We start from the raw sequence: 15,996 nt of genomic DNA on the forward strand, positions 1-15,996 counted from the left end.
GGACAGCAAAGGTGTGTTGTCTTTGAGTCTCCAACTAAGTGATGTCATCAGGGTTATATAAAAAAGACTGCATTACTAACAAAGAGTGTAATTTGAAGAATGTGGGTTGCATTATAGGAAATATAGGATCAGTGTTTATGGGACCAGGAATTTACAATCAGTGTACAACAGCCAGCTTCTTTCCTTATTTAGTGAAATAAAAATGAAAGCAGTTTGGTTGTTTCAAACTGTTGAGTTAATTGAACTAGCACGGAAAAGTCAATTGAACCAAACTTTGAACATACATATACATTAAAGATATTAAAGGGCTTAGTCATTCATATATATTTTTTAGATTTTACTATAATCCCAAAGCCTCCGAGTGATGTTCCTCATGTACAGTATTCAAATTTGAACATTGACATTTCGATCAAAGAAAATATAGTGTGGAAAATGCTATTTTCTTAACACCTTTGAAACATGTTTTCCCTCGAGACCTGACCTATAGGTTTCTGCATGTTGACGCTGCTACATCAACAGTATGTAAACATTTGTATAGTCAGTATTTTAGAAGTGCAAAGTTTATTGTCATTGTAACACAGAGTTGCGCGACAAAATGCAGTTTGTCTGCATATTTTGCTACAAAGTATAAAAACACTGATGCAAGGTGCCACCTGCTCATCAGGACTAGGTCATCATTCACACCAGGAACAGCCGCGGGAGCCATTTGGGTTGACATGGACGTGAGGAGCCAGAGATCGAACCGCCGATCTTCTGATTGAAGGACGACCCTGCAATAACGCTGAGCCCAGTCGCCCCCTACTGTTCACTTTATTCATAACCTCATTTATTAGCTTGATAAACTTAAATATGTCTACATGCATTTTCTAACGGCTGGGCGGATGTTTCCATTTTCAAAACAAAGAAAATGATGAACAAGATAACTGGAGACTATGAATTGTATTGTAATTAATGACATTAATTGACATTTTATATCACACTGGTAAATAATTGCCTGATTTTATGACATTTCACACCAACAATCTAAAGCATATTTGCAATACTTTTCCTAAAACTTCTACTCGAGGTGGAGCTTTGATGATGAAATCCTCACTGACAGCTGCGCCATGCAGCTACATGCTAATACAAGAGGAGAAAGGTCACATGTGTCTGGCTCCGAGGTCCACGGTCGCATGTTGCAGGTGGATTCATAACGCTGTTGAACATTTGATTTGGCTTCACCCAGGCAGCAGCGACGTCCCATCATCAGTCTTATGAAAGTCACCTCGTCGATCTGGGCCGAGCTGCTGACTGAGACTGATATATACTTCAGAGGCGAGGAGGATACCCCCGACCGCTGGGGCTTATGATGTGGGGAGAGGGAATAAATGATGACGATTTCAAAGGGGGGCCTTCTGAGCAGCTCTCAGCCTGTCTGATCCTCCAGCAGCTCAGACTCCACTGTGCAGGCCTGCTGTAGGTCTGTATTTACTGACATCATGATGAGGAACATTGATTATTTTACTCATGTTGATTTGAAATGAACTTGACCTTGATATCATAGCAAATCCTATTGCAACTTTAAAAAGCTTTAGCATCCATTTTCAGCATTTTATCATTATCTACATTTAACTGCAGGCTGTTGAAGGGAAAGAATATCGCCTGTGGATTATGAATATCTCTTTCTTAAGATCAAATACAATGTGTATGTGAATTGCATACAGAAGCCTATAGATTTACTTCACAGGGAGTGGAAGGATGTTGTTATTGAAGTCCGCAAAAGAAAATGACTTTTGTTTGGGGCGTGAGACTCCAGCTGTAAAACGTGGTTAAACACAATAGATTTTCTGTCTGCTCCATATCTCTGATCGGTGTTGAGAGGACTTTTTACCGAACACTACTTTCTCTTTCACAGACTTGCACAGCAGTCTATATTCCAAACAAAAGAGTTTATTTTGTCACTTTCATGAAATGTGCAAGCCCAGTTTGTGGGTTACCAATGTTATATTTTCTTTATTTATGTACTGTGAGGAATTTTGTGTTGATTTTGTCAGTCCCTGTGAGCAAGAGCGGCAGTATATCCAAGCACCAGATTCCCTTTAGACAACCATGCATTTTGTCTGCAGCTGGGTCAGACTCAGACTCGGTCCGGGTTCGGGTTCTCCGCGTGCCTCCAGCGGGCCCAGCAATACGGCTCGGGTCTCCCGCAGCGTGGTGTTGGTTCCATGTGTGGATCTGAGAGCAGAAAGGCTCAGCTCTGCTCCTGGTTGATGGGGAGTCACTGCTGCCAGGTACAGAGCTCACAACCTCCCGCTCGAGGCTGACCTGTAGGAGTTGCTGGTGAACCTGCAGTAGTTTAGTTCTGGATCTGACCCGATGGCCCCAATGACAAGCATTAAGAATACATAGAAATAGACAATTTTCTCACTAGCTCAGGTACCGCAAGTCCTTCCTTCCTGCTGCTGTCAAGCTGCACAACCAGAGCTCGCAGTAGACCACAAACAAAAAACACTTGACCCACCTCGATCACTTTAATTACCTCAACTGTGCAATATAAATACATTTATTCGGTCTGTATAATATTGCTATTGTACGTTTTACCGTTTATTTATAATACTTGTTTTTTTATATTTCTTTTTCTATGACTAATCTCTTGTGTGCACTTTACCAGTTTGCAGCTGTAATCCTGCAAATCCACTGCAGGACTAATAATGGAATTTCTAATTTTAATCTTATCATAGAGGCATCAGTAGAACATCAACAGTGAAATGTTCCTCACAGGAAGTGAATAGGTTCTGAATTTTTGTTGAAAATACAAACTGCTCTTTTCTTTTGATATCGACAAGAAAAACAACACATTTCATAATTTGAAATAAAACAATGATTTATGCATAAGGAATACATCGTTGTAGAATTAAACTCTGGCGTCATTTCTTTTTCTAAGACCAAAATAACTGTTAAAAATAAATAAATAAATGACTACACCCATTGGTGTTTTTTTCCTTTATGGAAATAAAGAGAAGAGAATACTGTCTTACTCACATTTCACTGTTATGTCCACATTTTTACATGACACGTTCATTGTCTTGCTACATTAAATACATATAAATAGGCATATTCACCAAGGTTTTAACTTTTCTTTCAGTCGCAGTGAATAAAGAATCCCGAGTGTTTCTGTGGTGTTGCTCTCGGGACCCTCAGGAGCCACAGAAGCAGCCGCTGCCATGTTGCATGCTCCATGCCAGAGCTGCCACCACACAGCGGCTGGTTAAGGGTGATTGAGAGAATGCGGCAATCTATTGGCTGCAGGCTTAGTAAATTTCAGGCGGTGTAGTCCAATGGCAAGCAAGGGAGAGAGAGAGAGAGAGAGAGAGAGAGAGAGAGAGAGAGAGAGAGAGAGAGAGAGAGAGAGAGAGAGAGAGAGAGAGAGAGAGAGAGAGAGAGAGAGACCTGGTTTCTCTAACACTAATCTTGTCCTCGCAATACACTCGCTCTATGAGAGCAATTAGATTCAGCACCGTTTCAGAGCCTCTGCAGTGACTCATTGAAACATCTCGTGTGCTCATAAAGCCGCATCTCTCTCCTCCCGCGCCACGCGCACAGGACGTACAGCAGGCTGCCTTGCGCCCGTCGGGACTGCGTTTCTTACTTTGGATTTGCAAAGCAGGAGACTGGAGGTGGACTTAATTGTTTTTTCCCCTATGTGGCGGGTGTTTTGCCTAAAGTCGGGACTTACATAAAAGAGTGAGACGGCTGAGGTAAGTGCGCCGCCGGCGGGATGCGATGCTGAGCCTTATTCACTCCAGCAGGAAAACATACAAACATTTAGAGACAAGCGGATGTATTTCTGTGTTTTTTTAGCCGCTGATCCCCCCCTCGCCCTCCTACCCTCCTCCTCTTCCTCCTCTCACGGCTTGTCCGGACGCGCTTCAGTCTAACAAAGACGCATAATCCACCGGGAATTCATCCACAGACATTTACTGAGCACGTCAGCTGGGTCACAGTAATTCTGACAATCTGAACTTCTTAGAGAAATATGATAAACACGGGCATAATGTGCGTGTTTGACGTGAACACCGCAGCAGCAGCGGAGGCTGATTCTTGCGCACTTTCCTCTGACTCCAGCTGGTGTTCATCTGTAAATGTTGATAAAAGACGCTGATCACTAGTCAAACACCAGGCGTTTTATTAATTATGTAAATCATTGATTGAGCACGCACACGCGCGCGCACACACACACTGCTTTGATCAAACGCTGTGCCAAAGCAACAGCTCGGTTAACTTTAGTGCCAGCGGACGGACACGAGCGGCGGACACAAAGTGCTCGCCCTCAACACTGCAAAGCGTTTCAACCCGTGTCACACCTGCGGGTTGTTTCTCTTTCACCACAAGACGTGTGTGTGTGTGTGTGTGTGTGTGTGTGTGTGTGTGTGTGTGTGTGTGTGTGTGTGTGTTTGTGTGTGTGTGTGTGAGGACGAGCTGCAGCAGAGACGCGCGGCACCTGCCAGCAGCTCTTGCGCGCACCGCCATGCGAGCAGCCACAAGATGGTGGTGTAGATATCTGGATGTGGGTTTTGTGGGGAAAGGTGGGGTGGGGGTGCTGGGGGGGGGGGGGGGGGGGGCTTGCGTGATGTTTCCCCCTAAATACAGCTCTGCTAATGCTGTGATTTTTTTGTGTTTGTATTCATACCGGGTGGAATTCAGTGCATCAGGAGCTGGGCCTCCCCACTGGCTGGATGACCTTGTGTCTTAGCTGCTCCAAGATGACATGACAATGTCCAGAGTGGCTGTTCGGCCCACTCGGACCAAATGCATTACATCTTTTATTAGAAAACACATACAAGGTTGGACAATATCTTTGCAGAAATGCTGCTCTCTCTCTCTCCCTCTCTCTCTCTCTCTCTGAGAGAGAGAGTTTCCTGGGAAAAAGTGTAGTTGTGACATCTTACGCATTCATAACCTGCTCGTGTCTGCACTGCTATTGTACGAGGGTTAATAACTTATAATACTTTAATCTCTGATTTGAAATATGACTAAAGAGCATCATATGCAGTTGGGCAATGACTCATTCGGTAAAGCAACGATTGCCTTCATTCCATCGCCATCTTTGGCAGAGAGGGGAAAAATGGCCGAGCAGGTGTGAGATTCACCCCAGAGAGGCTGTATGAGACATTTGAAGACCGTGGTAATTCTCACTGAGTTGTTGTTGTTTGATGGACTGAGAACTCGACATGTCTAACCTCCATCAATATGCATGCACATTTGGTCATGTGCCAATCAAACAGCTATCATTGTTCAATCCTTTTCTTCTTTGGCTTTTGTTTTCAACAAACTGTGCAGTTCATTCAGTATGAAATGTCTGTTTAAATGAAAGTCAAAGATGTACAACATCTCTCCATAATCCACTCGTCCTGTCTGTTCCTAATAACATCGAGGATTCCTGGAACATGTCATGGTACAAATGCAGGAAATTTGGTTTCATTGTTTATTCAGAGAACAATCTTAAATGAGAGCGGGTGTCTTTAAAATATGCACGTATTCTTTAAATCTTATTTTTGTTTGTGCTTCCACTGACTCCTCCCTGTTGGCTCAGTTTAAATGGACAAACAGGGAATTCATTGATGGTATTAAAAAAAAGACAAACTGGAGTTGAATCTGCCGAAGATTTTGCAGTTTTAATGCATAACAAATATCATCGAATTTGTCATTTTTCTCTTTTTGCATCCGCTTCTATATTCTTGTCATTTTCCCTGCAGGCCTTCCATCATGGTGCATCAACATATTCATCTGACAGTGATGACATGCATATGCTGAGTTGGCAGTTGTTTGCTGATCTGTCCAAACCATATGCACACAAACATATGATAAGACTAACAGGTATAGCAATAGCTGAGTAATATGGTGTTGCTGGACTATCTACTGTACAGTAAATATATTGTATTTCATGTAAGCAAACGAGCTCTTCAGAAGGGATTACTGCACATAAGATGCCCTGCATCCCACACATTCATTTCCCAACCTGCATCCTGCAACCTGTATTATGTGCAGTATGCTGCACTGAATTTGACAGATCTGTTCATGTGTTTCATTGAAGTGCAGGAAGAAAATATTTCAATAGCATTTTTTTACTAAATAAGTTGCATGTGAAAGGCATATAGCGTGGATTTTTACTCCAGACCATTTAAAAAAGTTTTTATTGACTGTTTACGTCAATGTCCGGGACTCGTACAAACACATACGTTTAAAAAGTGCCACCTCTTATAGGAGGACATGTTAAGTAAACCTCTTATAGCAAACCTGGCCAGTGTTTGCTTGGTTGTAATTCTGCCTCCATCCATCTTGGGACGCTAAATGTTTTTTTCAAACATGTTTCAGTCAACCTAAAGATTATTGAGAGCCTATGATTTTCACACGCTGGTTTCAGTTTTGGTCCAGTTGGGCCTCTTGATGCACCTCTGTTGGGACATTAAGGCGAACATCCACCATGCAAGTGTCTTATTAACAGTGTATGCACACCATGTACACACTTATCTTAACAAGGTTGTTCGTTTCTCAAGGGATGAGCAGTGTTTTTTCTTCTTAAAGTCATTGTAGCTTGATAAAGGTATGTTTTTGAAGGCCGTTGAATTTATCCATGAATTTATTCATGGTTCGTTTTTTTTATCACAAACCATGAATTTGGTTCTGTCAAAAAACTGCCACGATTGGCTTGAAAAACATGAATTGCTGTGAGCAACGCACCTATTTTAACTCATCGTCTTTTTAAAGACCTAATCAAGTTATTCCATTTAAAACTGTGACCATATCCCAACGTTAAATAGAGCGGTTCTGTCGTTTGTCAAGAAAATGAAATGGCATCACCATCTCATAATAGTATGAAGAAACTGAGAATAAGTGAGAATTGGACAAAGAAAGTGACGGCATGCATTCAGGCCTTTTATTAGGCGCTGTGTGACGAATCCTTCAAATAATGAAAAGATAACTGCACACATGTCATTCCTCAAAAACATCCATGGTGTTGCACTCGGTTGTTGACATAAAAAGTGACAGAAATGGTTCAATAAAAAAAGATGAGCTTCAGACCACACATATTTGCACACATACACTGTGTAAAGTGGGCACAATTATTGGATAGAAACTTCTAGTTCATCTTATCACAATGTTGTTTATTCATCTTTGAGCCCCAAATTCCGACATGCACAGCATGCATCTTAACAGTGGCAGGTTTCACCCTCATGCATAAAGCCTTAATTCTTTGGATCTCTTGTACTTCCTGTGGGTTTCTCCTTGCAGCAAAACAACGTTCATAAAGCTCCCCAGACTTCTCTATTTTCTCCGCCCATTGCGTTTGCATAGTTTAAAAATGTCGGATGTTCACGGATAAGTGAAAACGTGCCGCACAGAGCTCACACAAAGGCCTGTTTTTAAAGGTGTGAAGTCACTTTGGCTGTGCAGACACTTGCCAGCATACATCATTAATGCAGGAATGCCTTTTGTCGAGCCGTTGTTCCGGCTGCCCATTGTACCGAAAAAGGTCCAAGTGGACCGGAAGCCCATTCATCCGACAGCCCGTCACCCTGAAAAGAAACTGCTATTGTTCTAAAGACCCATTGCTTTGAAAACACACAATAAGCAAGCAAAAGAAGCATGTGGCTAATTATTATACAGCACGACATCATTAGACGTCCCAGTAACAATCTGTTTCTTCCTGCTATGGCGAAGGCATGACCTGTCCGACTGATTGGCTCACCCTGATATTCTTAACCTAACCGAAGTCAATCCTCATGCCGAAACCCAAGCAACCAAACCAATGACCGCAAAAGTAATCAGAGGCAGTGGATCATGCCTTTTGTCTGTAGAAAAAAAATGAAGCAGGTCCAATGACATCATCCTGCATGCTGATTAGCCATGTGCTTGTATGGACATTGCGGAGTATATATTCTTTTTTTTTTTTTTTGCAGTGGGACTATGGAACAATGGGCATTTATCTTTGGGATAACAGGCTGTCGTACCAATGGACTTTTGGTCCAATGGTACATTATTTGGATTATTAGAGTTTCCAAATAATTTGCAGTTGAAACAACGGCATTCCCAGTTCTATACACATTCAGTGTTAGTCCTATAGTTTAAACAAAGATGCCATGTTATACTGGTGCGGCCCTGGCAGATATTTGCAGTTGGTTTTGTGAGGCTGACCCTCATCAATGTTCAAATACTGCTTCAAAAGCACAAACACAGCATATATGTCAAGTACATACATTATGTATATGTGGTAATTATCAGCTGCTGTGTGTCTGTGACATTTTGAGGAGAGGAGGTCTCTGACAGGATCTTTTTATAATGATTGAAATGCAAATGACAGCAAGCGCCTTCAATGGTATTCATGAGACTTATCTCCTATAATCATTAAGAGTGAGAACAATGCTCACAATCTGCCAAGGAGAGCCACGGAGCACGCTCTGCTTTCAGCCCGAGCCGTCTGAAGAACCGTTTATCATGAAGCAGCACATTATTACCAACAGTGTACACTGTGTCAGTTTATCACACAAACATTTTCAAGTATATAACCTCAGTGAAAAATGAGCGACACATAAACCTGTGCAAACCCCTTTCAGTGTTTGACCATTTCTGTGTTGCCATGTGAGGCAACTGCAAACACAGTCGCAGATATCCTTAATATAGTAGTTCATTTCATCATTATGTAAGCGCATTTGTAGGCAAAAAGCCAATGATGAAAAGCCTGTGGTTGTACTCAAACAGAGCAAAATGATCTGCTAAAGGCAGCTCATCTGCTGTTGCTAGGATATCTTTATGCAGTAATATTAGTCGCATTTAAAATATAGTTAAATTTCCATACAGTCACAATAAATTGAGCTATTTTATGATTTAATAAACACATAATGTATGTACATAATGTATGTTTTTGTTAACATGCTTATGTTTTTGTTTTACATTTAGTGTATTAATATGAGCTTATAGTATTGCGCACTTATTAAGAAAATGTGTTGACGTTATTATTATGAAAATTTATATAATGTAATCAGTACATAAAGGAGAAACGGTAAGAAAAATATGAAGAGGTGTTATGTTCTGTTTTGGGGTTCTTTGTTCTCATGGGCATCATACTGAATAGAAACACTGGTAATGCATTTCCTGATTTTTTTATTTATGATGCTGCAATTCAATAACAAAGCTTCCTGGGAAATTACTATAAAAAGGATAATCATATATATATAGATATATCTATATATATATAGATATATATATATATCTATATCTATATCTATATCTATATATATATATATATCTATATATATCTCTATATATATATATCTATATATATATATATATATATCTATATATATATATATATATATATATATATATATATATATATAGATATATATATATATATATATAGATATATACTTCCTGGGAAATTACTATAAAAAGGATAATCATATATATACACATATATATATATATAAATATATATATATATACATATATATACATATATATACATATATATATATATATATATATATATATATGTATATATATATATATATATATATATATATATATATATATATAAATCTATATTGTCTTTCAGTTGAGAAATCCCTGTCTGTGGCTCTCAGCTCAAAGCTCCAAGATGCGGTTGACTGATTCCAGTATTTGTGGAATCTAAAATGGAACAACAATAACATGAATAGATTAAGGAGTCACCGTTTCTCTCCCATCATTATATTCCTGACAAGGTAAACCGGATTACCACCTGGTCAAAATGGGCAAGGTCCTCAGACCCTCGGGGATCTAAAGGCCTCAGATCCACTGAGCAATTAGTTTGTGGTAATTAAATGAATTCCTTCTAATTAAGTGTTAATGCTGTGTACACAACTAAAGTGCATTATAATCTGAAATGATACAGGCCTTAAAGAAAAGGCCGTTGTTACCTAAATGTATACATTTGTGCAAATGTTGCACAAATGTGTTCTTAATAAAGATACCACAAACTAATTGCATACTAATTATAAAATAACCTTTTGTCTCGCTGCAGGGGACTTTAAATCCTCCAACACCCATGGAGTACATAGCTATCAGTCCATAGTCCTTTACAAAGCTCTATCTGATATCAGCATTATATCAGTATACTTTCTTCTGCAGATGGTTTCTAAATTCTTCAATTCTAATATTATTTGATTAAGCAAACTACATGTATGCTTTATAGATGTTATCTTACACATAACTTCAGTGAAACTTAAATAAATCAAAAGTTATTTGCATTAGGGTCTTGATTTTCGCTTCTTTGTCCTCCAACATCGAGTCTCTTTGATCTCAAAATATCCGTTTTTGAATTGTGTGTGATTTTTGTAGCATTTCAAACGTGTTGTTAATTATATGCGAAGCCAAAGAGAAAGTGATCCATACTTTCCTTGCATTTTGATATTTACTACTGATATTTACATCTGTTATTTAACAGTTACAGAAGAGATCCATAAAGCACATACATTATAAAGATATTAGTGACTGGTTCTTGTTTACAGGCTCATCAGAAGTTTGTCTATGGACACAAAACCAGTCCAAGTCATTGGGAAAGAGTGAAGAAAAAACTTGTTTATCACAAAGTACAGGAGGTACAGGGAGCCTTGTACATATGAGGCCACACTTTAAAATCTCTCTTAAATTGCACTTAAAGTTGAAAATGGACTAAAATCAGTGCTGCAGTAGGACTGAAAGTTATCATCTTCTGTTAGTCACTTATGATGATGTAGTTTTTCTGATTGTTACATTTTTTGATGGTTACATTTTGTATTGACAAGTATGACAAGTTCAACGGATGGCTCCAGATGTAAAGTTAACGGATCACCAAAGTTATGAAAATGAGGGAAACATATATGTGTGTCTTATGACAATCGATCCAGCTGTTGAAACGTAAATCATGATTTAGCCTCAGAGAGAAAGTCAGGGAATCATCTCAGTATAGAGGGACCATGAATGTCTAACATTTCATGAGAATCCATCCGACGTTTATTGAGATATTTCAGTGTGTGCCAAAGTGGTGGATTTACTGATAAACAAACATTGTCCTCCTTTGAGCCACACAATAATAATGAATATATTTACAAATGAAAGTAGTTGGTAAATTGAGTCAGCTGTGTGGTATAATGTGGTCAGCTCTCTCCAATTAAATATTTCTTTCAATTTTACGTTTATGTAATTGTGCTGCATCTTGCAATCAATGTTGCAAACTCGTTGAGAACTGTAGAACATCTTTGTAAAAAACTATAATTACTTTTTGCATTATAGAGAATGTGTCTGTTTCAGCAGAAAACCAGCCTCGCAGACATCATCTGCAGTATGGATTTCAGGGCATTTTACAAAAAAAATCAGATAGAGGGAATAACCGAAGCAGACATTGAAGAACCTATTTTCCTTCCAACACTATTTCAAGACCTTATTTACAGCAGTCTTGAAAAATATCTTCTCTTCTCATTGCAGGCTCCACAACATTGTTAGCAAAGCAAAAATGATTAGACATTTTTTGTCTGCTTTTTGTACTTTGAGGAACGTCATGAATGTTAATCAATAGCACCTTCAAACCTACAATAGTTTGCTATTCTACACTCACACTCGTTTCAGAGCTCGTAGCGTTTTTATGTGTATAAAAACGGTTTAATGCAGATTTAGTTTTCACTAATGATATCAATCCATGCAGTTCACAATAGTTTTAATTTACTTAAAAAAAAGGAACTTGAGTGATTTCCATCCCTAAAAAATTGAATCACTGTTGTTCATAATTAACGGTCCTGAAACAGGATGAAATACTTTTTTGGGGACTATTTTCAATGGCAGATTAATCCATATTCAGCGTTTTAGTGAGTATTTGTGACAGCAGGATGGTTTATGTGGCATCACGTCAAGATAAACTTCAGTGTGTGTTCATGCTAATGAAGGAAAACGTCAGCCAGTGCAACAATGGAGCTCATTGACAGTGAAGTTTGGCAAGAAGATAGAAAATATCAGACTTTGTATACAGTCACAATACTTGTTTGAAGACTGCATTCATTGTCAGTTGAGGATTGCACACAAGGCACAGAATAGAAAGACAAATATTGAATATCTCCTCACTTTTCCTTATAATTAATTATGGGGCAACTGTCTAATTCGTCTTGGGCTAGTCCAGGAGCAAGGCTTTGTTCAACTGACAAGTCTATCAAGTCCTTGTGCAACCATCCACAACATTTTCTGTCGGCTTAAATACCCCTGTGGGGTACGGAAGTTATATTACATTCTCTATAATCGTGTCTGTTGAGTAAGAAACTAAGAAACATGTTGAATCCATATTTAACTAATGAATCGTTTTGCTTTTGGTCTTCCACTGTGTGAACCCGGTCTCCGTACCTAAAAACAGTCACGCCAAAAGCGACCTATCATTTGTTGAAATGCACGTAACAATCATTTTTGTATTGATTGATCAAGTAATTAGTCAATTCCTCTTAATAAATAATACATAGAATATTAAAAATGTGTTTTATTTGTATTTACTGATAAATACAAACATGTATTTACACAAAATAAATTTTAGAACTTGTCTTACTCCTTTGTTGTTATATTATTCTATCATCTTCACTTGAAAACAAACAAATGTAACCATGCAGAAATGATTTTTAACATGGTGGCAGAAAAGAAACATTCAGAAATGTATTTGAAAGTCACCGTCACTGACAGAAACACGTCAGTGTATCATGCTTTGGTCGGGACAAGAAGTCAGCAGGACGAGGCGCTGTGTTGCTGCCACTGCTTTTTCAACAAGCAGAGCTTTTGTGCAGTTTGTTTTTCTCAGCTGATCTGTTTTATAGTTCACCGTCAGGATGTCATGACAGTTTTTATAAAAGTTAGCAACTGCAACGTGTGTGCAGTGCTGTTTATTCTGTGCATGAAGCTGTTATGGCCCTACAGTGTGAACATGGTGTTTTGAGTTTCAATCAGATGTTCTTATTGCTTAAATGAACTCTGATTGAACGTGTTATTTCCATGTTGCAACTTGCTTGTGACGCTGGAGGCCATAGCAACACCATCAAGAGTAACTTTATCATTAAATTAAATCATTCATGTAGATGTTCTGGACCAAGTAGAATGACTTCAGTTTAGTCTGAGTTTGACCTTCGGAAGTTGGAGGTCATCCAGATGTGTATGTCTTAGACATTCTTGGAGCTAACTGGTTAGGTAACAGGATATATATAATTGGGTATAATTTGTATAACAGTGAATGTTTATGCAGTGTTTTCTAATGATATTGCCTAATGGAGGTATGTATGTTATGAATAGTTATGTGACTTACTTTGAAAATGCATGTGGGATTCATTTAAGCCAAAACCTCAGGTTTAGGTTTTTTCAGAGGAGATGTGATATGGTTAAAGTAAAAAAATAAATAAATTGATAAACAGTTGATATTGTTTTGTCACGCTGCTAAAGGATAGGACTAATCCTCTGGAAACCTTAAAATGTCCATCCAAAAATGGTCGAGACATTCACAAGAAACCTAAGGAAAATATTATGTGGTCAAACTGAAAAAAAAGAAGAAATCTGGATCACTTTCAAACCGTCCAATATTTGATACAATAGTTTAGATTTAATCAAATTACCATCCCTCCAACTCCCGGATAGCGGTTAGACTGAACCTTTGGTCTTTTTTCTTTTTCTTTCAGGATATCCCCCAAGCTGTAGCCCAGGTGACCACAAGGCCTCCTAGGATCTCTCGGGTTCTCAACAGGGGTTTAACAGCAGGTGCCAATCTTCATGCAGGCTCTCAGGATGGGGAGTTCTGAGGAAGCTGCTTTTTTTGGCTGGGGCTCCTTCATTCAGCTCACAGCCTGAGGAGGAGTAGGAAGCATCTCGGTGGAGGGCCAGCGGTTGGCTCCAAGGGACCCGAGGGTGGACCATAACCACAACCTGCCAGGCTCAGCACAACAGTAGCATGTCGGCTCCTGGAGGCCCTTCATGGATGTGTCGCTCCACAGCAAAGGCCAACCTTTTGCTGTGGATGGGACTAGCGTCCATCTGCATGGCCCCCGTTCAGTCCCAGCAGCAACCGGTGGTCACCACCAATTATGGAAAATTGCGGGGAGTGAAGGTTACATTACCAAATGAGATCCTTGGACCAGTGGAACAGTATTTGGGGATCCCGTATGCACTGGCCCCAACGGGGGAGCGGAGGTTTCAGCCGCCGGAGCCACCCATGTCTTGGCCGGGAATCAGGAATGCTACTCAGTTTGCTCCAGTTTGTCCTCAGTTCTTAGAGGACCGCTTTTTGCTCAATGATATGCTCCCTGTGTGGTTCACCGCCAACTTGGATACAGTGGTAACCTATGTGCAGGAGCAGAGCGAAGACTGCCTTTACCTAAACATCTACGTGCCCACAGAGGACGGTAGGTCAACTGACTGTGTCTCTCGTCTTCTTTCTGTCCTTCCTGTCTTTTACCTCTTCCTGTATGTCTTTGTGTTTGTTCCCTGTCTTATTTCTAACTTCCCCGAGCAGGTCTACCCTGAACGTCGAGGCCGTATTTCAGTGAAGGCATCCGTCCTTTTCTACTCACAGGAAATAGTTTGCAGCTCGTTTGGGATTCATGTTAAAACAAATGTCATTGTTCACCGATTTTTCTTCTTCTTCATGGCACCTAGCGGTAAAATAATCTGTGTGTTTATCTTCAACACCATTATCTTTTAAAGGTGAAGTCATTCTAACACAGTTTATCATATCTGCCCTTCTAACCAGGACTGGACTGCCCCCGTTTTGACTGTGTGGTTATTGGATTATTGTTTAATTTGGGAAATCCACCACTAAAGTTCAACATGAATAAATTTGATGAGTTTTTGCATTTTTACATTTTTACTTGACGGACTGGAACAGAGGACATTACAGTTGTATAGTATGACTACCAGGATACAGTACATGGCCACCTGGATGCTCCAGCTGCTGCATCTTTATTCAAAAGTCTTTTTGTGGCATTCTTTATTCATCACTATCAAAATCTTGGATAAAAACATGGCTTTGTGTTTTCTTTTACGTATAACAATAAAATCTGAATTCATCACATTGTCGATCTCCAACAATACACAGACAAATATTTCCCCAAATGTGATTGTGGGCTGGGTGACAATAAACACTTATAAACTAGGAGTGGGGAAACTGTGAGAGTGGATTGTTCATGCAGGATGCTCTCCCATCCTATTTGGAGTTTCAGTAAGCACCATCTGACCTGCAGCGAACACGTCCACTACTGCAGCTCATTAGCTCCGCATGGGCAAGTGTCAAAAGTACTACAGTAAATGGACTTCAATGAATTCATAATTTAGAATTAGTAAATCCAGCCATGCATTTTCATATGAAGGCCCAGGCAGCGCTACTTAAATTAATTACAACATCAAGACATATTGTTGCACTGCCGGGGAGTACTGAACAAAATGATGTAATAAATAATTGTAAGCCATAGAGTTACTACAGGATTTTAACATCCTTTGGATAGTATGATCTTGAAGCAGGTAACACATTGCATTATATGTGTTATTAAAAAGTATTAGGTATTCAGTTCAACATGAATAAATTTGATGAGTTTTTGCATTTTTTAGCTTGATGAACCCTGCAGGAACTCTGAATTCATTTATACTAGGGGGTTAATGTGGAGGTGTTGAGGTATCATGAACTTCTTGCCAAACTATATGGAACATACATATAGAAACCACAACATGTAATATTAAGGCCAGTATCCAGTATAGACCTGCTTTAAACAAATGCCTGGTTCTCTCTGGGGGTCAAAAAGAATCTGATCATTTTCAGTACTCCTTCATAAACATACTGCAGCTTAATAGGATAGTGGGTTCTCGGCTCTGAGCAGAATATAATGAAGCTATAATGTTTAGTCTGCTGTGTGCTCACTTACAGGTAACAACACAATGATTGCTTTATTATGCATTAAATGGCTGGTTATACAAAATGATTCACAGATGTCA

At 39.3% G+C, this 15,996-nt stretch overlaps 1 protein-coding gene across 1 annotated transcript in view; it reads left to right on the plus strand.

Moving 5' to 3' along the window:
- Positions 1 to 3,453: 3,453 nt before the first annotated feature.
- nlgn4xa (neuroligin 4 X-linked a) overlaps positions 3,454 to 15,996 on the plus strand; it is an 80,869-nt gene continuing 68,326 nt past the window's right edge. Inside the window, exons 1-2 of the mRNA XM_068590405.1 lie at positions 3,454 to 3,737; positions 13,695 to 14,414. Coding sequence (XP_068446506.1) covers positions 13,964 to 14,414 — 451 coding nt within the window. The 5' untranslated portion in view covers positions 3,454 to 3,737; positions 13,695 to 13,963. The remainder of the gene's footprint in view (positions 3,738 to 13,694; positions 14,415 to 15,996) is intronic.

The sequence above is a fragment of the Clinocottus analis genome, unplaced genomic scaffold (assembly GCF_023055335.1).
Source record: "Clinocottus analis isolate CAN_PGR_092001 unplaced genomic scaffold, fCliAna1.0.p SCAF_24, whole genome shotgun sequence".
Taxonomy (NCBI): domain Eukaryota; kingdom Metazoa; phylum Chordata; class Actinopteri; order Perciformes; family Cottidae; genus Clinocottus; species Clinocottus analis.